Below are 21,655 nucleotides of genomic sequence, written 5' to 3'. Positions count from 1 at the left end.
TAATGTCCTCATGATCCAATCGCTTGATTAGGTCCACCTCTGAACAGATGAGACTTTGGGGGGACATTTTAGATTTAAAGCATAGCAATCATAGTAAGACAACTTGGCAGCTTTCTTTTCTTTCTTTTCCTTCCTTCCTTCCTTCCTTCCTCCTTCCTTCCTTTCTTCCTTCCTTCCTTCCTTCCTTCCTTCCTTCCTTCCTTCCTTCCTCCCTCCCTCCCTCCATCCATCCCTTCCTCTCTCTCTCTCTCTCTCTCTCTCTCTCTCTCTCTCTCTCTCTCTCTCTTTCAAACACACACACACACACACACACACACACCCCTCTCTCTCTCTCTCTCTCTCTCTCTCTCTCTCTCTCTCTCTCTCTCTCTTTCTTTCTTTTCAGTATTGAGAATTGAACCCAGAGGCTTTGGACTGAACTACATCCCCGAATCCCCCATTTAAAAAAAATTTTTTTTGAGACGGATTCTCACTGTCACTAAGTTATCCAGGCTAGGCTCAAACTTGCAGTCTGCCTGCCTTGGCCTTCTAGAGTACTGGGATCACAGCTGGGCATCATGACATTTAGCTTCTCCTTGAAAGCATTTAATAAATTGTGTTGGGATCATGCCTTCCCTCTGTCCCTTTACTTCTGGGCTGCCTGGGTCAGATTCATTCCTAGGATTTGTATAGGGCTGGCTTCAGAAGTGAAGCATATAACATGTTTAGTAAATACATGAATAGATGATGCCAAGCTGATTCTGTTGAAAGAACCTTAATTCTTACCATTCAAAGAAAAAAAGTCACCCTGGCATAATGGTTCATAGCACAGATTTTGGAATCCAGATTGTACATCCTCTCTTAAAAGCTGTGAGATTTAGTATGAATTACTGTCTATGAGTTTCACTCTCCACATCTGTATATTAATAGTATTTATCTCCTATAGTGCTTGTGTCTATCTCGTATGGGCGTCAAATGAATTAATGCTTATAAAGTACCTATATAATACCTTCTTGTTGCTGAGACAGAATAACTGACATCCTAAGTTAAAAGAGGAAAGATTTATGTGGCTCACATCCATAGTTTCAGTCCATAGTTAGCTGTCTCCAAGGCAGGGTGGCATGGCAGAGGAGAAATGGTCCATGGCAAACAGGTAGGCAAGAGCACATTAGCCCTCTTTCTGCTCCTACATTTTATGCAGGCTACCTTCCCTAGGGCTGGTGCAGCACTCACACCCTTAATCCTAGCCAGAACTAGGCCAAACAAATCAGTGGGCTGATTTACTAATCACACACCCATGATCCCAGAACCACACACTCTAGATCCAGCCACCTCTGAAAATCCCCACCTCATGACTGCATGAGGCTTTGGGGGGTACAGTTACACACAAGCCATAACAATACCATATCTGGCATCTAATAAAGCCCCAACAAACCCCCAGAAACTATAACTTTTGCATGATGCCCAGTCAAGCCACACATATTACAGAAGATTTTTATTTTATTTTGTGCTTCACATTCTCCAAATTATCTCATATGAATATATAACAGTAGTGTAATCTGAAAACCATGCATACACCTGCTGGTAAGTCCTGCCCAAACGAACTAACTCTTACAGACATGGATTCTAGGTCATAATTCACAGGACTCCTTTTTAGATGGATTTCTGTTGTGGGTGACCCACAAGAAGCTAAAATAGAGAGTAATAGATTCTCTGAGAATTAAATTAAAAGGTGAACACAACAGAGTCTGATCAAATAACAAGAACTAACAGCAGGCCCCACCTGGGCCAGGCATCATAACTGTTTACATCTTTACTGTGGTTTAACTTCAGAAGCATCTTCTGAAGTAAGTGATATTATCCCAATTTTTTCAGGTGAATATTGAATTATATGGACACTGAGCAACTTCCCCAAGTCATACAGCAAAATTACAAGTAGCCTGCCCAGGCTTCACGGCACTTCTCAACCATGTGGAAGTCTGCTTGAAAATGGATTTCTCTCTACCAGTAACACTTGATGGAATGTTACATCTTGATAGGGAAGAAAGTGCTTAAATATATATATTAGAAAACTATGATGTGCTTTTCTTTCTATAGCAATTCAGACCTAAATTATTAAGAGTGCATGCAGGGCTGGTGTCTGGGGAGGACTCAGCTTGACACTGGGTAGGGGAACTCAAGTGAGAAACTGTACACACACTGATTACCCAGACTCCACTGGGTACGGGCAGACATGAATAGAGGACTTTCAATACAATTCTGCATTCTATGAACTACTTCCTTTCTTTTTTCTCCTTTTCCTTTCCCTTCCCCTTCCCTTATCTTTCTGTTTCTAATTCCTTCCTTTCTCTCTTTTTCCTCTTTTTATTGCATCATAAATAGTTTGCTTCATATTGTAAGATTAAAAATAAAATGAGTATATGACCAGAGAGGGGGAGTAGAAACAGGATTGTGGCCTGTTCAGGGCTTCACCACCTGCCACTCCTGCTAGGCGGGGAAGGATGAGCTGGCACCTGGACCCAGACCGCAGGGTTGAGGTGGGCAGGTCCATGTGTCAACTCTGTCTCCACAGTGCCCACGCAGCTTGTGCAATGGCCTGGGGGCTGGGGTTCCCTGGGTAGCTCCTCCATCCTCCATTCCACATGCTCAGGATGTTCTCGCCTACAGGTCCATCTGGCTGATTGTCAGGGGTTCTCTGAATCAAGCATATTCCTGAGAGCTTTGAAAATACCCCCATCACCCTCACAGCTCCATCCAATCTTCGTCACCACTCACGCAGGGCACAGAGACAAAACCCAGGGATTTAGGGGAGGATGTCTACCTGTTCTTCCAAAAGATGGGATTTTCTTATCTTAGCGATGGCTCTTTCTCAGATTCTTGTCTGGCTGAACTGTCCACCGTTGAGTTCTATGTGTGAACTCTAAATGATTTATTTCTCGCTTAGCTGTTGAGTATTTTTGAGAGAAGATGAATAGCTACTGTTTGTTGAGGTCCTACTGAGTACCAGGTGTTATCTCATTGAATCTTAGCAACAACCCTGCAAAGCAGACACTAGAACACAGAAAAACATTGCAAATGACTTCCAAGGTTACTCCACGTTTTAGTTCTAAGACTCCAAAGTAGATTGTCCGGTATCAAAACACAAAGTAAGATTTTTTCTTCAGTATACCAAACTGCATTTCTGCCTGTTTGGAACTTTTCTGGTTTTTAAACATAGTTTACTTTGTAAACAAAGAAAATGCTGCTAGATCTTTGAAAGTAAATATTTTAAAAAGTATTTACTATACGCTGACACTACATTTAGTACCCATTATGGCTTATATCTAAAAGGTCCCCGGGCTAGGGATTTAGCTCATGTTCGGTGGCCTGCCTTGCAAGAGCAAGGACCCGAGTTCAATCCCCAGTACCAAAAGAAAAAAAAAAAAGAAACAATAAATAAATAAAAATAAAATAAAATAAAAGTTCCCCTACAGACTTATATATTCAGAGGTGGGGCTTTTGAAGAGTGATTGACTTAAGGAGGTGCTATACTCTTCAGTGGATGCATCAACTGGTGAGTTTCTACTGACTACTTTTAGGAGGTGGGGACCAGTTGGAGGAGGCAGGTGGATAGGAGCATGCCTTTGGAGGGTATCTCTTGCTCTGGTTCTGTTTCTGGCTGCCTTGAGGCGAACAGATCCTTTCTGCCATGCCCCTCGGCTACAATATTTATGGACTCAGATGACCATAGACTGAAACCATGAGTCAAAATAAACCTCTTCTCCTTTAAGTTGTGGATGTTGAGTATTTTGTCCCAGAAGTGAGAAAGCTGACTAATGCAAGAAATTGTTACTGTAGTTGGGTGGTTTCTGTGACCATACCCGACCATGTGGTTCAGAAGACTTTGGAGCTGGTTTGTAGGAATTGCTTAGAAAATTTTGGAGACACAAGTTTAAAAACAAACCTAAAATACAAGCAGAGCCAGATGAGTAATTTTGATTAGAACTCAGAAGAACAGAACCAGGCGTGGTGTCGCACTCCTGTAATCCCAGCACTCAGGAGGCTGAGGCAGGAGGATCGCTGTGAGTTCAAGACCAGCCTGGGCTACATAGTAACTTCCAGGTCAGTCTCAACTACATAGTGAGACCCTGTCTCAAAAAACAACAACAACAAAAAAAAACAAAAAAACAAAAAAAAGAACTCAGAAGACCAGAATGCTGATGGGAATGTAGAGAGTAAAGGCCAGGCTCATAAGGTTTCAGGTGAGAATAGGGATTCTGGAGGGATTTGTTATGACCTGGCAACTAATTTATATTTACCTTTTTTCCATGCTCTGATACTTTGTGTGAGGCTGAGCTTAAAGGCGGTGGACTAATTTACTTGGTAGAAGAAATGTGAAGGCAGCCTGACAATCAGACCTAGACATGGGTATTGTATTAGCCAGATTTATAGTGAGGTTTGGGAACAAAAAACAGAACAGAAAGATTTGTAACATTTTAGTTTGACCAAAACGGAAGCATATGTAAAGTAGGAACCAAGGTGGGGGTGTGTGTCACTGATGAAGAAATTAGTGCCATAAAAAACATATCAAGTACTTTGGACTCATATAAGACAGTCTCAACCATAGTGAGACCCTGTCTCAAAAAACAACAACAACAAAAAAAAACAAAAAAACAAAAAAAAGAACTCAGAAGACCAGAATGCTGATGGGAATGTAGAGAGTAAAGGCCAGGCTCATAAGGTTTCAGGTGAGAATAGGGATTCTGGAGGGATTTGTTATGACCTGGCAACTAATTTATATTTACCTTTTTTCCATGCTCTGATACTTTGTGTGAGGCTGAGCTTAAAGGCGGTGGACTAATTTACTTGGTAGAAGAAATGTGAAGGCAGCCTGACAATCAGACCTAGACATGGGTATTGTATTAGCCAGATTTATAGTGAGGTTTGGGAACAAAAAACAGAACAGAAAGATTTGTAACATTTTAGTTTGACCAAAACGGAAGCATATGTAAAGTAGGAACCAAGGTGGGGGTGTGTGTCACTGATGAAGAAATTAGTGCCATAAAAAACATATCAAGTACTTTGGACTCATATAAGAAGAAAGGTGCCTTAAGGCCATCTCAGAAATGAACAAGACACCACCCATCACAAGCTCAAGAGTGCAGAAGTGTAAACTCCTTTGAAAGACTTTGCTTTGAGAAAAGAGCTGTAGGAGGCCTTGCTTATCCAGAATCTCAGAGGAAATTATTTCAGTGATCCAGGCATTTAGAGGCCACTGTAGTCTAAGAAGACCCAGCTACTGCTCACAGTGGTGAACCTTTGCATCCTCTATATGATGCTGATTCTGCAGGCATAAAGAATGCAAACGTTGTGGGGTCATGGAGCCTTCTACTCAAATTTCAAAGGAAAGCCTGAAAGATGAGGCAAAATATGTAACAAGATCTGAGTCGCTGGCAGGATGGTTACGTGAAGCCAAAGTTGCAGTGGAAATTCCAGAATGTTGGAAATGCCAGAGACATGGAATATCTGCTGAGGAAATCTACAGGGAATGAGCAGAGTCAACCCAAGAAAGAGGCCTTATTGGGCTGCAATTCACAAGGCCATAGGGGTGGGGATGCTCAATCAAGCCCTTTGGATCTTTTATCTTGCTAACATGTGCCTCAGTTGCTGGACATAGATGTACAGGATTTAATATTTGCCTGACAGTTTACTTGGTCCAATTTCTTTCTATCCCCCAATCCTCCTTTTTATAATGGAAATATTTACTCCATGTCATTATATGTTGGAAACATTTAATTCCCTTTTTAATTTTTTTTCAGGGGGTCACAGTTAAGAGTTTGTCTTGAGTCTCAGGGAAGACTTTGGACTTGCACTTGGGACAATAATGGAATTCTTAAGACTTTAGTGATTCTTGGAGATGGACAAAATCCTTTTTTCATAATGAGATAAACATGAGCTTTTGAGGGGTCAGGGGAAGAGTTTTATGGTTTAGATCTAAAACGTCTCCCTAAGTCTCATATTTTCAGAGAGAGGGCTTTTGGAAATTGATCGATCTTAGAGGGTGCTAACTTTACCAGTGCATTCATCCATTGATGTGTTCATGAATGTTCTCTTAGGAAGTGAGGTCAAGTTGGAAGAGAAGGTCACTGGGGACATGCCTTCAGAGGGTATGTCTCTTGCTCTGGCTCTTCTTTCTCTGCTTCTGGCCCAGCTTTCCTCTGCCATGCTCCTCTACCATGCTCTTCTGTCGTGATGTTTGTGCCTAGGAGCCAGATGACCTTATAGTGAAACCTCTCAAACTGTGAGCTCTTCAGCAAGAACTTCAATTACCGGTGTTGGGTATTTTGCCTAAGCAATGGGAATGTAGAACAATAGAGTGCCTTATTTAGTCAACTTGAAAGTTTTCCAGAACTCCATACACTCTTTGTTACCGATGAGGAGACTGAAGTATAGAAGAGTCAGGAGGCAAAGGTCATAGAGAAGTCTGTGGGAAACCAGGGACAAGAACCTGGGCATCTTGTCTTGAAAACCCTTTCCTTTAGTGTTCCTTATGTCAGAAGTAAGGGTGCCCCCTCACTGTGAAGATTTGTGAGATAATGTATGTTTTTAAATACCTGGCACATAGATCTCATGTGGAAGACTATGTATATCCCAGGAACACAGACCATTCGGTTTCAGAGGTTTTTAATTCAAGCTTTTTACTGGGCAAGTGACTAAGAGGTAAAATTACAGATGGAAATAAAGCATTTGTCTACCTTAGGCTTCCCCTCCCTTTTTGGTACCATCATTCCCAAGAAATATAGCCAGAGGCCTGCTGCTGTGTCCATTTTTATGCCCACCACTCAGTAAAAGAGGTGCTTTAAAAACCTTTGTTGAGTGAATGAATGAATATAATCTGATCATGCAACTGTGAAGAAGTTAAAGTCATGAAGACTTTTTCCTCAGAGGAGCTTCATATCTAGGGAAAAACTGAGCATCTTTGGGTCCCCGTGTCAACTTGATCAGTGCTTGGCGATGACTCAGTGACTTGGTCATGAGCCCAGTTTCCCAGGTGACAGTCTGCTCTGGGCCAAGTGGAGAATTCACCAGCTAGCACACGCTGAAGGACAAGAAGCAGCCACAGTACAGCAGAAAGGAGCATTGAGCTGAGAGTTCGTGACCTGGGATCACATCTTCCTGGCTTCCTTCCCTCTCTGGGCCTTCCTACCCTTGGCTGTAAAAGAAAGAGGTAAGACTGTCTGAGCACTAACCAGAGGGCTTACAGAAAAGAAAAAGAAAGGGAAGAGAGTATGAATTCACAGGCAGTGGGAATTACTGCCTAAACTGTTCTCCATCTTCAGCAAGAGCTCAGAATCAACTAGCAGTAAAGAAGAGCTGACATTTACAGAGCACGGTGCTAGTGACTTCTCAAACAAGCTTGTGTAGAATACCATTCAGCAATAACAATAAATGAACTGAAGATACATGCTTGCATGGATCTGAAAGGCATTATGCTGAGTGAAAAAGGCAGTCTTTAAGTATTATACATTTTGTGATTTCATTTATATAGCATTGTTAAGATGACAAAATTATAAGGCTGGGGATTTAGCTTGGTGGTTCCACTGCCTGCCTCATAAGTACAAGGTCCTGAATTTGATCATCTGTACAAAAAAAAAAAAAAAGGATGAAATTATGGAAATGGGTAACATTGTAAAAAGCTAGGTTTAGGATACAGGGGATCTTTATGTCACAGTTTTACTAATTTTGCAACTTTCTGTACACCATAATTACTTCAAAATTTAAAAATTAAATAAAAACCTGTGATCTTACTATCCCATTCTCCAGATGAAAGGCCTGAAGGCATGCAGAGGTTATTTAGGGTCATGGAACTCTGCACGGGAAAGTAAAGATTTGATTCCACTTCTAAGTTGTGTGCTTTCCTCTCCATCATGGGCTTCAGGTGTGAAAAAGGAGCTGACCAAAACTGGATACATGGTCTCAAATTATTTCCCACTTCTAACTTGAAAATTTTCTGTTTGAAGCTTTCCAATGCTTAATCCCGCTAGGAGAGGATGGGGAGTGTGATTTTTTGCTGCCTGGGTATTGGGAAACTAAGCAGCCAGCCCACGTGAGAGGCATCCTTCCACGGCATGCTCTTAGTACACGTCTGTCTCCATCAAAGCTCCGGATGGACCGAGAATGACTGAACACCTGCAAGTTTGCTTTCAGAGGCGTGAAGCATACCTCACTGGCCACACATGGCTTTCTCTCAGCTCCCTGTAGTCAACGTTCAGCCTGCTTTACACTCTGCAGTTGACTAGTCTAGGGCTGGAGTAGAACGGTTGACAAAGATTCTTTAATTAACTAAATTTTAGTCAGGCTCCTGAACCTCTCTTCCTAAGCCGATCTATGAACATCTTTGTAAAATCGATTTTAAGCAAGAATCTCACTAAATCAGTTTAGCAAGAACCTTGCTCCATAAATGTCCAATCAGCCTCATACTTGATCAGGTTTCTCATTCTCCACCCTTTCCTATGTAGTATCTGATCATCCTGGCCTGACTGCAGCAAGAATCCTGTTAAATTCCCCTTCTTCTGATTAGGAACTTTTCACTATTGACCCCAATTCTGCTTCTTGGTTATATAGTCCCAGTTTCCCATATGGTTAATAGAGTTAATCCCTGTCTCTCTCACTGCAAAATCCCATTGTGGTGATCCCCACACCTACTGCAGTGGTCCTGAATAAAGTTTGCTTTACCAAGCTTTAACAAGGATGACAAGCACTTAACAGAGCTGATAGCCTGTTTGAGGGAAACAAGGGCAAATAGCAAACAAACAAAAATAACAAACAACACTATGTGAGTTGATGAAGTGGCTGTGCAGCTCTTAGCAGCTCTTACTGTAGATTAAGGCAGGAAGCATTTATGTGCATCTCACTGTGAGAAGATGGGGAATACACACTTGCCAAGTTTCAAGTCAGCAGGCAACACGAATCGATGAATTCTCTGAAGGACAAATCATCTTTCAGAAAGGAAATGCCCCTTTTGGGACAGAGAATCCCAGCCAGAAGACAGGCATTGGCAAGAACACGGGACATTACAGTGCATGTCATTAGGTGGGAGAAGATATGCACCCAATAGTCAATTTTGACCTACATTATCAATACATTAGCCACTAACCACATGTAACTGTTAAGCACTTTAAATGAGACTAATCTGAAATGAGATGCAAAACATACATGTTAAATTTTAAAAATGTAGTAAAGAAAATGAGAATCAAGACATGACATGTAATGGTACAAGATCCCAATGATGAATGTTACTGTACTGTATACCTAAAATGTACGAATAAACTAAAAATAAACAAATAAATAAAATGTAGTAAAAAATGTAAAACTCTCAATATTTCTTATATTGATCACATGTTGAAATCTTCTAGATATATTAGGTTAGTTAAAATTATTAACATTAATTTCAACAACCTCATTTGATCTTAATCTCTCGTCACTGGAACACAATACTCGACACCCGTAATGTAAAGGAAGAGAGACTTATTTGGGCTGTTTCCGAAGTGGCACCCCATGCTTGGCTGGCTCAAAGCAGAAATGGCAGTGGCAATGCTACAGGGGAAAGCTGCTCACGCTGTGGCAGCCAGAAAGTAGAGAGCAAGGGAGAGCTTGGGAGGGAGTTGCACCGTCCCAGGTCACACCTTCCATGACTCACCTCTTCAGACCTGGGCCCACCTCCCAACTGCATCCTCAGCTGCTGAACTCATCAGTGGATGAATCCATGGATAACCATAATATCATCTTTATGTGATTAGAAACTGTTTTAAGTACTAAAAGTCTGGCTTTATATTTTATTGGAAAGACTTTCCAATCCATCCAGATTCTACAAATTACTCCCCCTGCCCACCTTCCCTTTTGCAGCAGCTAATGTGAGCATTTTCTTTCTTTTTTCTTTTTTTTTCCTGAAATGAAGCTGCCCTGTCTTCAAGGTGACAATATTTACAAAGTACTTAGTAAGATGGTGAGAAGCCTCTAGGGCCTCTGAACTTAACAATGCTTTCTTTGTAACAATAGTTTTGATATTCAAAATCAACAAATGAGATGATTGTTAAAATCTTTGAGTCTCCTTACCTCTGAAATTACTCAGAACATTTGCTTTATATTCCATGGAAGCTTGGGTTCTATTAGACAATCTTTGCTTCCTTAGGTAATGAGGATCTGGAAGTGATTTTTCAATAGCACTTCAGTGTCTCTTGTTTTACATTTCCTCGCAATCAAGAAAAAAAACACATAGAAATGGAGCTGTTGGAAAATGTTTTTCTATCTGTCTTCATTTGGTGTTTACTTTGCTTTTCTTTTCTCAGAGGGAACTGGTCCTTCTTGTTCCACTATGCTTTCAAGGAGGGGACTCCAGAACATTGGTGTTAGTTGAGAGGGGTAGGATTTGAATCAGCAAATTTTCAGTTCAGCAGTTTAGTTAGTGTAACTCAGTTTCACCAAGAGAGCTGAGGAGCTATGGGCGCTTCCTCCTCCCCAGCCCACACACTTGCATGGTGGTGGGAGGAGGTATGAGGACGGGGGAACATCACAGAGTAAGTCTTTGGGTGGGGGCTGGATACAAATTATGCACAGAAAAGATGACATCATTCTCACTATAAAAGCATCAGTACATAAAATTAATGTTTTATCTGAGAGAGAATAGAAGAAATAAAGATAGGTAGAGAGGAGACAAGGAATACCACAACTTTAAAATTCTACTTTTAAGAAAAATTGCAGCTGCCGGAGATTCAGCTCAGTGGTTCCACTGCCTGTCTCACGAGCACAAGGAACTGAGTTCAATCCCCAGTACAAAAAAAAAAAGAAGGAAAAGAAAAAAAAGAAAAAAATTTCAGCTAAAGAACACAAAGTTTATGCAACAGTTATAATACTTTTTACCTTCCAGGAAACTCATTCCACAAAATATTCCTAAGGGCCTTAAAGATATAAGACTGTCAATCGAGCCTTCATTTTTCTACCATAGACTTTCATCCTCAAGGAAAAACAGCTATTAAGTGGGCAGTATATCGCTAAACTTCGAAAATAAGCAAATGGGTCAGATGCTACCCTACACCATAAAATGGGCAAGCTGACAGTAACAATACTGCCCGTATCTGTCTTAGTTACTTTCTTTGTTGCTGGGTCAAAATATCTGACACTCACAATTTAAGTAAGGTGAGATTTATTTTGGCTCACGTTCTACTCCATAGTTGCCTGGTTCCCAGGCAAGACCGTAAGGCAGCGGCACACAGCAGGGGAGAGCTGCTCCTGGCAGGCATGGCAGGCAGGAACCAGACCCTATCTTTCAACAGCAAACCAACTAAACCACCTCTATGATCTAACCACCTTCCAAACACACAAAGTTTTGGGGGCCATTTTAGACCTAAACCATAACAACATCCTAGACGACCTTTCTTGAAAACACCCCCAAGACCTTTAAACACAGCTGAGTTATATAAATATTATAGGCAGTCAGAAAGGACTAGTTTCTTAAGAGAGACAATGGTGAAACACACAACTTCAGCCAGAGACACATTTTTTAGAGGCTGGGCCTCAAGATAGAGACAAGATGATCAAATCTGTATACTTCCTCAAGGGACAAACATTGGGTCTAATGAAATCTAGATAGACATCAGCCACCCCGGTGGTTTACCAGTGACCTCTGAACCCACCATTTCCTAGGAGAAGTCTTTGTTCTTTCCATCCACACTTGTTATATGACTTGTTTCCCAATTGGACCACTATTACCTAAGTGATTATACTCATAATATTATTGGCTCATCGTGGCTATGCCATGTTATACATGGGTTTTGCTCTATAAAACTCCTCTGTAATGTGAGGTTCCTGAGCTGCTCACGTGGATCCCCTCCTTCCCTCAGGAGCTATCCTATCAATCTATATCTTCCTACTCTTAACCTCACTGTTCCTAGAATTCATTCTTTTTTATTTTTTGGTACTGGGGATCGAACTCGGGTCCTTGAACTTGTGAGGCAGGCAGTGGAACCACTGGGCTAAATCCCCGGCCCCCTGGAATTCATTCTTTGATTTTAGAGAACGTGGGCTCAGAGTATCAGACAGCTATCTCTGATATTATTTCCTGTATCAAGACCTTATTTAAAAAAACCCAGCCCCAGATCATAATGTATCTCTGAGGGCCAACATTCTTATTGAGTATGTCACTTCTTTAATTTTGCACACTAAACCTTTTTACTATGTGAGATAGTGTCCACAGGGCTCCAACAGACAAGGAACATAGAAAGACAGGAGTATATTTAGATCAGGGTATATTGTCAAAGGGGATAGCAAGCAAGTTTCCAAGAAAGGAATTGTGAGTGAGAGATTGGGTTTTTGTTTGTTTATTTGTTTTTTGTTTTAAGTGTTTGAGGGTATGTAGTGTGGGCAGCAAAAGTGATTATCTAAAGATAATCCTTTGTCTGGATCATTTAGCCCTTGGAAGCATTTGTACTACTAACACTGTTAATAGTTGCAGTTTTAACAAGATCACATCCTCAGTCTTTGATTTTAGATAAGAAACTGATAAGGAGGTCTATACATGTTTTAGAAAGGATATGTTAGAAATCTTTGGAAGGAATGAGTGGGCCTTATATCAAAAGGTTTGTTGCTGTCTTATGACCACCTACTGAAAGTTGGATGTCTTTAACCAGTGTTGTTTTACATAGGATTGTCTCAGGCACTTTCTTATAGCTGGCACAAGATATCTGATTCCCACAAATTAAAGAACAAGATGTGTATTTTGGTTCACACTTTTAGTCAATAGTCTGCTAGCTCCAAAGCAAGATGACATGACAGAGGGGAACACTGGACAACCAGGAAATCAAGTGTGAAGGGAGGAGCCAGGAAGATATACCCTACTAGGTCATTTTCCCAGTGATTTATCTATTCCAAATAGGCCCCACTTCCTAAGATAACCTTTAGATATAACATTCCCCATAATTCAATCATCTTTCAAAAGCCCCACCTATGAGTACATGAGCCTTTGAGGGACATCTAGATAAAAACCATAACATTCAACTCCTGGCCCAAGAATTATGCACATCTCATTAAAGAAAATGCATTTAGTCTATCTCTAGGAGTCACCAAGTCTTAGTATTGCTGAAAAGCCCAAAGCCAAAGTCTCCTCTGAAACTCAGGGCAAATTCTTAGCTGTGAGCCCCTGTTAAAAAGCCAAACCCAACCAAAACAAAACAATTCCAATGAACAATGGCACAAGATAAACATTCTCACTCCAGAAGGGAGGAATAGCTGAATAGAAATTAGATCAAAGGAAGACCAAAATCTAGGAGGCAAACATTAAGTCCATAGCTCTCTGCACCCAGCACCCAAGGTAACGATATAATCTCAAAATGGCTTGAGCAACTCCACCCCTGCAGTATTGCTGGTGGTTGTATTCCTTGCGCCTTCTTACTTGGACTGACTTTGCTCACTTCCTATGGCCTTCCTCGGCAGATATTCCATGTTCCTGACTTTTCTAACTTCCTGGCATCTTCACTGCACTTTTGGCTTCACTCTCACGGCTTCACTCACTGACCTTTTAGGTGCACATGCCTGGCATCCTAGGCCTTGTTCTAAAATCTGGGTGGAAGCCTCCCTGAACCCACAACTCTTGCATTCTGCATGTCTTTAAACCAATACCATGTGGGTAATTCCAAGGTCTGTTGCTACTTCAAGCAGTAGCCAGGCCTGAGGACTGGTTGGATGAGTATGGAGAGCTGAATCCTGAGGAACCAATTCTGTTAGTAGTCCCTCAGTAGAGATCCCTGTGTTTCTCTTCTTAAAACTAAGTCTTTCACTTTTGTACCCCTGAGGCTGTGAAGGGTGGGGGGTCTTGCTGATTTCTCAAATGCCTATTAGGCATACTTCCTATTGTCTTGATGTTTTTTTTTTCAGCAACCAAGTTTACAGGCCCCAATTTTACTGAAGTTTCCTTTCTGGCAAAACTGAAAACTTTCCAAATGGGCTTTTTGCTCCTGATTTTCAGTATAAACCTGACTAAAAGCTACAAGCAGTATTCATGCTACAACCTAAACATTGGGTTGCTTTGAAATTTCCTCCATCAGATTAATTAGTCCACCCACTTTAATCTAAGTTTCCTGCAGCCTCAGAACATGAGCAGAATGTAGATAAATTTTCTGCCAGAGCCTGGAGTCCAGCTGCCAATGGAGCCCTTGTTTCCAACTGCAACCTCTAGGGGCTTGGTCTTTACCAACTATCTTTTCATCACCATTCTGGTCTTTTGAGCTCTGATTAGGCTCTCCCATTAAAATTTCCAAACTCCTCCCACAAGCTAGTTCCAAAGGCCTGTGGATCATAGTTATAGCAATGACTCCACTCCTGGTACTCAAATCTATGGTACTCACTTTCTTCACCACTGGGACAAAATACTCAATACCCCAAAATTAAGAGTTAAAATTTATTTTGGCTCACACTATCAAGTCCATAGTCCATTGGCTCCAAGGCAGAACAACATGGCAAAGGGACAAAGCAGGGGAAAGTACCTATGTCCTGATGGGCAGAAAGTGGAGAGCAAAAGGAGGAATAAGGGAGGGAGACACACCCTAGCAGGCCTGCCTCTTTGCCTCTCCTAGCATTACATTTAGCTATAACATCCCAGGATTCAATCACCTTTTAAAAGCCTATGAATTCATAAGGCTTTGGAAAACATCTAAACATAAAGCATAATAACAGTTTCAACCTGTTCCAAATGGGCAGCCAAGTAGATTTTGTGCCTCTGATTATGTATTCTGAAAATTCTATCTCTGCGATAGGAGTCAGCAAATCTACAATTTACCCCATGGGTAGGGTGAGTGAGATCCCTATCTCTTCTTTAAGGGACTTCCTTAGACCCCATCTGGTGACACACCCAACTGCACTCTAAAGGGTGGTGTATGTTAGAGCCTTTAGATAATAAAGTGAGGCCCGCTATTTGGGTTTAAATTAGTATAGATGTAGATGGAAAAAACAATTGCCAGGGAAAGCTACTCAGCAGTATTTCATAAAGGTCCCAGTTAAGCACTCAATTTAGAGTGTGGTGAAAATGGACAACTGACCCAGGGGAAAGTTTACTTCTAAAATGATACACCTCTAAAGTGGGCATTTTCAGCACTGTTCTTTGGGTTGAGGGTTCGTAGTGATGGCAAATCTTTTGGAGCTTTTCATAACAGCCGACTGCAGCATGCGTGGTATAGGTTTGTTACCACTGATATAAGGAATCCCTTTGTGTCTGGGTATTAGGGTGTACTGGGAACACAGAGATGAGGAAGGGTCTCCAAGGCTGACAGAAGGTACAGACACAAAGGCCACTGCAATACCATGGGTGCCAAGCACTGAGGCAATGTGTAGCAGCAGGCAAAAGAGGGACATCTAAATATGGGCAAGTGGATGGGGAGGGCATAAGAATGTCCTGAAGGGAATGTTGGAGTTGACTTTGAATAGAAGGTAGGGGGAAGTGGGGAGAGCAGAGTGCCTGAGAAGCAGAAGCCTTTCAGTAACAGTGAATATGGCTGTATTAGTTAGTGACAGGAGGGATAGCATCCCTTGATCCTCAAGGGATAGATAGCAGGTAGGGTCTGCTATAGTCTAGACTCAAAGTTTGTTCTTCATGCTAAAGTCCAGAGTCCTAAGGGATTTAAAAGTGGTGATGAAGAGGGTGGCAGAGGGTTAGCAATAACAAATCTGCAATCTATTGATCCCTAGTACCAAACAGAAACAAAAAACAAAAACAAATTCGCATTCGTAAAGTCCAATGACAAAAATGTGGAAGATGGGTTAGACACAGTGAGACTGTTATGGGGAATTCAGGAAAGAGACAAGGGCTTGAAAGATTGTACTAGGAATAGAGAGAGGCCTGGGAAGAATGTTGAGGAAGTAAAGGATCTGGTCTCCAACAGACAGGTTGCAATTTAGGATAACGTCTATGGAAGATGGAGTGGAAAGTGGCCCAATTCCTGTAATATTTGTGCCCTACACAATCTTCTCCCTTAGAGTATGGACAAGATTTGCTTCTAATCAACTAAACATGGCAAGGGTACAGGGATTCTTCAGATGGAATATTAAGGTCTAAAATCAGTTGATCTTGAATAAAAATAAATTTTGCCAACAACCTCAGGCAGTTTAGCAGCAGCAGGTTTCACAGTTGAGCCTCCAAATGAGAACACATGCTGCCCACATCTTGAACAGATCACTTTTGTCTCTGCTATGTTTCGCCTCTGCTGTGTCCAAAGTCCTGACACAGAAAACTGCAAGGCAATTTATGTTACTTTTAGCTGCTAAGTTTGCAGTAGCCTTCTATGGAGAATAGAAAATAAATAGAATACCCAAGGTCCCCAGGGATATCAATGACACCACCTTAGGAAACAACCAGGGAAAAGATAGTGATGATAAATGAAAATAGCCTATATGGAGCATTTAATATATGCTAGAAACTGTGCTAAGATTTTTGCATGGCCCTGGTTTATATCCCACAACAGTAAATTACATTAATTAGCCATTGTGCAAAGTGGGCATGACATTCATGTTTAGCAGTACATGGTCCCTATCCCTTCCTTCCTAAACTCAGGAAGCAACTCTCAGAAAGAATGTGATTTCTGCTTTAGAAATCCCAGACTGTATGGACCTTTAATCAAGTACTATCTTCCTTTAGTTATTGCTAGCTGGTTTTTATCAAGTACCAAGGAGCCTACTAAATTTTATTCATCAATCAGCCTCCAGACATTTCAGAACTCATGTCTCGTTATTATCTGCTGTGAAATGACTTTTGTAAAGGGGAAAAAAAATACTAACACACTTTTTATTACCCAGAGAAGTTTTATTTAGGTGGACACCATAATGTAGAACTAAAACTTTTTCTGCAGATACAGCAGCCTTAACTTTGAGCCTTTCATCTTACTTTAAATGGAAGACAGAAGGCTCAGAATGTAGAGCATGGCCAGGTAACTCATATGGAAGTATGAAATATAACAGTGACAGCTATAAAAAAATTCGTGTTTTTGAAAGGGTCATTTCTTTTCTTTTTTCTTTTTTCTTTTTTCTTTTTTTTTTTTGGTACTAGGGATCTAACTCGGGCTCTTGTGCTTGTGAGGAACCACTGAGCTAAATCCTCAGCACAAAAGGGTCATTTCTTAACCATCATTTGTACTCATCTTCAGATCACTGTAAAATAAAATCCAAGATGATCTTAATTTTTAGTCTTTCTTCCTCTATTGGCAGCATTTTCGCAAAATGACACAGCAAAAATAACATACAGATTTTTTTTCAAAAGTTTTGAAGAAATTTAGTCACTAAAAAGAATTTAACTTACACAGAGTACCACTCTACTGAATGTCATCAAATTCTAATTATGGTACCTTAAAAACACAAACTGTTAAGGAGGAGCCGATTACTTCAGACTTTGTGGGGAATGCTTGTAACACTGTAGAATCCTTCAAGGATTTTTCTTCTCTGGTGAGCAGAGAAAAAAGCACCCCAAGATAACTTAAAAGACAACTTACAAGAACTTGAAGACAATTACTGATCAAATTACATGCTTTAGTAACAAAGTATTTTTACAGCTTTTAAAAAGGGGACTTACTCACCAAAGCAATACATTTAATTTAAAGCATGCGGGGAAAACCAATCACAAATTAACGTTACATTCCACATATGACACAATAGCATCTGTGTCAATATCTTGTTTTTTTTTAAAAAAAAAAAAGTTTCACTGTACTTGAAAAAAAAAGAGGTAGGGGCAAAATGCCAAAGAGTGCCCTAAAAGAGCCACTACATCTCAATGCCCTCAGATAAAATCTCAATTACTGGTAATTGCACATTTCAATTCACATCTCCATTCAAGAAGTTTATTCTGGGGATTTAGAGACCGAGACCTTTAAAACTTCAATTTTTTTTTTTTTTAACCACAAGGCAATGTTGAATTTGCACTAAACTTAAAAAATAGTCATAACTCACCCCACAATAAAAAGCTCAGTACTGTTACTTCTTACAGTGGAAAGCTTCATTTGCCAAAATATTCCTCTCTCTACCAAGAGGCCAAATGAGTATCCCTTTCTCTTTTCTCCTGCAGAGGACTATGTGCCTTTTAAAAATGAAATTATGTTGCCAACAAACTAGGATTTATCCTAACATGATTTGTTCATTCACTCAAATATTTATAGCCTAGTGTGTGTTGGTCACTCTTTTAGGAACTGGTGATGGAACAATGGATAAAAACTGACTTTCGATCTACTCTGAATGATAATTCAATGGAGACCATGATCAAAGGCGTTAGCCAGGGAATAACAGCAGTTAACAGTGGGAGCTTGGCCTTTCAGCCCACTGCTTCCCGTCCTATTATTGAACTTCCTCAGTTTGATTCTAGAAAATGAAGGTAATTCATTCCTGACTTTCTCATGGACAGAAGCAGCCCCATTCTCTTTGGCTGTTAGAATAAATCTCAGCCCCATATACACAGGCTGTAACCACTGCTGGAGAACATTTAAAATGGTGTGTTTCCTGAGGATACCAGTCCATAGCTTTAAAAATATTTACAAGGGGGCTTGTAACTGCAAAAAGTTCAAGAATCTCTATGCTGGAGGCTTTTGTCTGCTCACACTGCTTTCCGAATATTTGTTCTACTCTCAACTGCCACAGAGGCTGGTTCAGCAGTCTTCTCACTAGGGAGACCTGAGCCAGAAACAAAGTCAGTGACCCTGCAATCGTCACTTACAATCTATGTATGCTCTTTATAAAGCCATTAGTGCTTATAAAGCACTCCTCTTGCCCTTGGAGACTGGTTCTCAAGAGTAGTCCTTCAAGTCAACAACTTGGGATGGAAAATTAACTGTCCAGGCCAAAATTCATCACCAGATATCCACACCAGCCTTTCAATCACAACTGTTATCCATCGGCAGCTCCAGGTTCCCACAGGCTTGTTTTCCCAAACCCCTTTAAGGGAAGGGACAGAAGGCAATTGAGCCCTTTTATTGTTCAAAATCACTGTCTGTAAACTTCAACCTACAGGATCTATGCCTAAAGAACATTAACAGGATCATCTGCCTCTAGGAAAAATTATAATTAAATTCTCAAAACCAGCAGCTATGAAAACTAGGGGTGAGAAAAGAAACAATATGACATCTTCCAAGAATGACCACGTGTTAGTTTTCTGATAGGGCCTTTATTGTGGTTACTTTCTCCTCTTAGTACTGTAGATGTCTCTACTGCCTCTTATTAGACTGTTGGGTCCACAAATATTGGACTTTCCTATTTCACATGTATAAGGCCAGTGCCCAGTGGGAAGCTTGGGCCCAAATGGAGTTCCCAGGGGTGATGGGAAAGAAAATGAACCAAAGCAGAACCAAGGACCCTAAGTATACAAACACTGATAGAATTGTACGTGGTAGGGATTAGAAAGTTATTGGTCTCCTCAAATAAAATACTCACTTTTATCACTTCAAAATACAAATTAGGGCAGCCTACAGGGAAGATGAAGCTTTTTGGGAAAAAAAATAAATCATACCCTAGAAAAATGTAATTCAACACTGTTCAAATTTCAAAAAAGAAAAAAGTTGTGACAGAACATCTCATATACAATGATATAAAAATGTAATGAAATCAATTCAAGTTACCACACCATTTTTTAAGTCACACAATACTTCAGTAATAAAAATCATGTAAACAAGAATAATTTAAAGCTGATTACATCTTGGCTATTTATCATTAGCTTTCCACCTCAGAAACTGTTACAAAATAAAAATAAAACCTGCTTTTCTGTATATTCCGAAAGGCAGAGTACAGCGTATATAACTTCTGTTCTTCACACACATACACAAAACTTAGGTAAACAATTCTCCCTAAGGATCAAGAGTAAACTTTGAAGTTCCTGAGAATTGTTCACTTAAGCAATATGTGAACTTTTTTAGAATTAAAATGTGATAGTTCACAGATTAGTTAAGAATTTTTTGTATAAAATTTGAACATAAGGACATAGTTAAGCCAGTCTGAAAGTTTTTAACATGTTCTCATTAGCTTAAAGGACTGTGAAATAATGCTCATGTTTATCTTATCCATCCATTTATAGCATTATTTGATAATTCTCCATCGATACTAGAATGTTCTTCCCAAATGACCTTAATTCTGACACTGTATAAATTAAAATACATTTTAAAAGCTGTACTTAAATATAAACAATATGCTAAGCTGTTCTGGCTCCAAGCATAAGGCAAATGTCACTTATGTGCTCAGTTCATTTTAGGCAAAGTGTTCCTTGCTATAAACATTATTGTGTTCTGTTAATGAGTTTAAGCAAAGTCTTATTTCACTTGCCATGATAGCACCCTGTAGACAATCTCTCCGAAAGTGACTGAATTAACTTTTGTAAATTCAGATTTTGATTTCTCACAGGACTCTTTTGAAACTCGATCTTGCACTGAAGTAGCAATAGTATAAACTGAATATCCTTTAGATTATAGCTTGTTAACTAAGTTTTGAATCAGTGCTCAGGCCTGCTGCCCTTCAGGGCAGAGTGCAACAAATAGTGGTTAGTGGACTGCAATTAGCCAACGTGCCAAGAGAGTAAGGAGAGCTCGAGTGGATGAGAGCTGAGGCACCAGACTGGCACCCCATTAAGACCCTGCCGAGTGCAGGCCAACCTCTGACTCCAAAGAGCCTTACTATCCAATAACCAGTAAGGGCACATGAAAGATTCACACTAAATTATATCCTAAAATGTTTATTATTTCACAAAAACCAAAAAAATCTCCTGAAGTACTTGCTCTCTGCAAACTCTGGATCACAGCACATGTGGACCCAGTAAGATGCTTCTATGAGGCCCTAAAAGGCTCTTCACTGCTCTTTTGGGTCCTTCCACTTCTCAACGACATGGACTTCTACATATATACTTGCTACATTTTACTTATCTCCATGTGTTTCTTGCAGGGAGTTAATAAACCATCCCTCCATAGAATTTTGTAGACCATTATGTTCACTGGGGGCTCAATAAGACATGCTCACTATCACTACCAAAACTATTTACTGCAAACCAACTGTGAATCCAATTGAGTGCTTTAGTCAAAAAGACTCCGGTGTCACGGAAGTCAGAGGTATGAAGTTCAAGAACAAAACTGTCAACAAGACGAATTCAGAAGTCTCTGTCGAGCATTCTTGTCATTATTTGTTTTAGTTTCACTGTGTAAGTCCAAATCTGTCAAAATTGAAAACAAATATTTATGTAAGAGGTATAGCAGAAACTATTATTACCAATCAACTTCTCCTCTGCTAAATATCCTTTTCATAAGCTTTGCTTTACTTTTAGCCTAATTTCAAAGCAGAGCAAAGTCAGGTCAAGGCAGCAATTACACTGATACAAACTCTCAGTCCCTTTTAAATGAAAAAAGTTGGAGAACAACAGACAAGAGGACCAGAGGTACAGAAAGAAAAGACAGTAAGATCAAACAAATATAAGCAAGAAAGACAACCAGGACTGCTGAAGCAAGAGGAAGAGTATGAGAGAAACAGAGTGATGGAAGAAAGAACAACCAGAAAATAGAGGTTTCCTTCTTTGGAAATTTAATGCAGTGCCACCTTCTCTCCCTGCCTTGGATCTCCCGCTAGGACCATGCTATGACAATGGCTCAAGTGCTAGGCAAGATCATGATGGTCAGGGTTCACGCAAAGCCTTCTGTGGCCT

The 21,655-nt window shown here is 40.3% G+C and overlaps 1 protein-coding gene across 2 annotated transcripts in view; it reads right to left on the bottom strand.

Annotated features, from left to right (window-relative positions):
* Positions 1-7,022: 7,022 nt before the first annotated feature.
* The window catches only part of Panx1 (pannexin 1), a 58,082-nt gene continuing 43,449 nt past the window's right edge, over positions 7,023-21,655 (bottom strand). The window contains exon 5 of one of the 2 annotated variants that reach the window (XM_033764290.1): positions 7,023-7,171. In XM_033764290.1, the coding sequence (XP_033620181.1) occupies positions 7,125-7,171 (47 nt within the window). In that variant the 3' untranslated portion in view covers positions 7,023-7,124. Of the gene's footprint in view, positions 7,172-19,531; positions 21,170-21,655 lie in introns of those variants that run through there. The other variant, XM_010633668.2, reaches the window with a different exon arrangement.

The sequence above is a fragment of the Fukomys damarensis genome, unplaced genomic scaffold (assembly GCF_012274545.1).
Source record: "Fukomys damarensis isolate Sample0158 unplaced genomic scaffold, DMR_v1.0_HiC HiC_scaffold_16, whole genome shotgun sequence".
In the NCBI taxonomy this organism is placed as follows: Eukaryota; Metazoa; Chordata; class Mammalia; order Rodentia; family Bathyergidae; genus Fukomys; species Fukomys damarensis.
The sequence above is the reverse complement of the archived record's forward strand: the minus strand, read 5'-3'. Positions and strand labels throughout refer to the sequence as shown.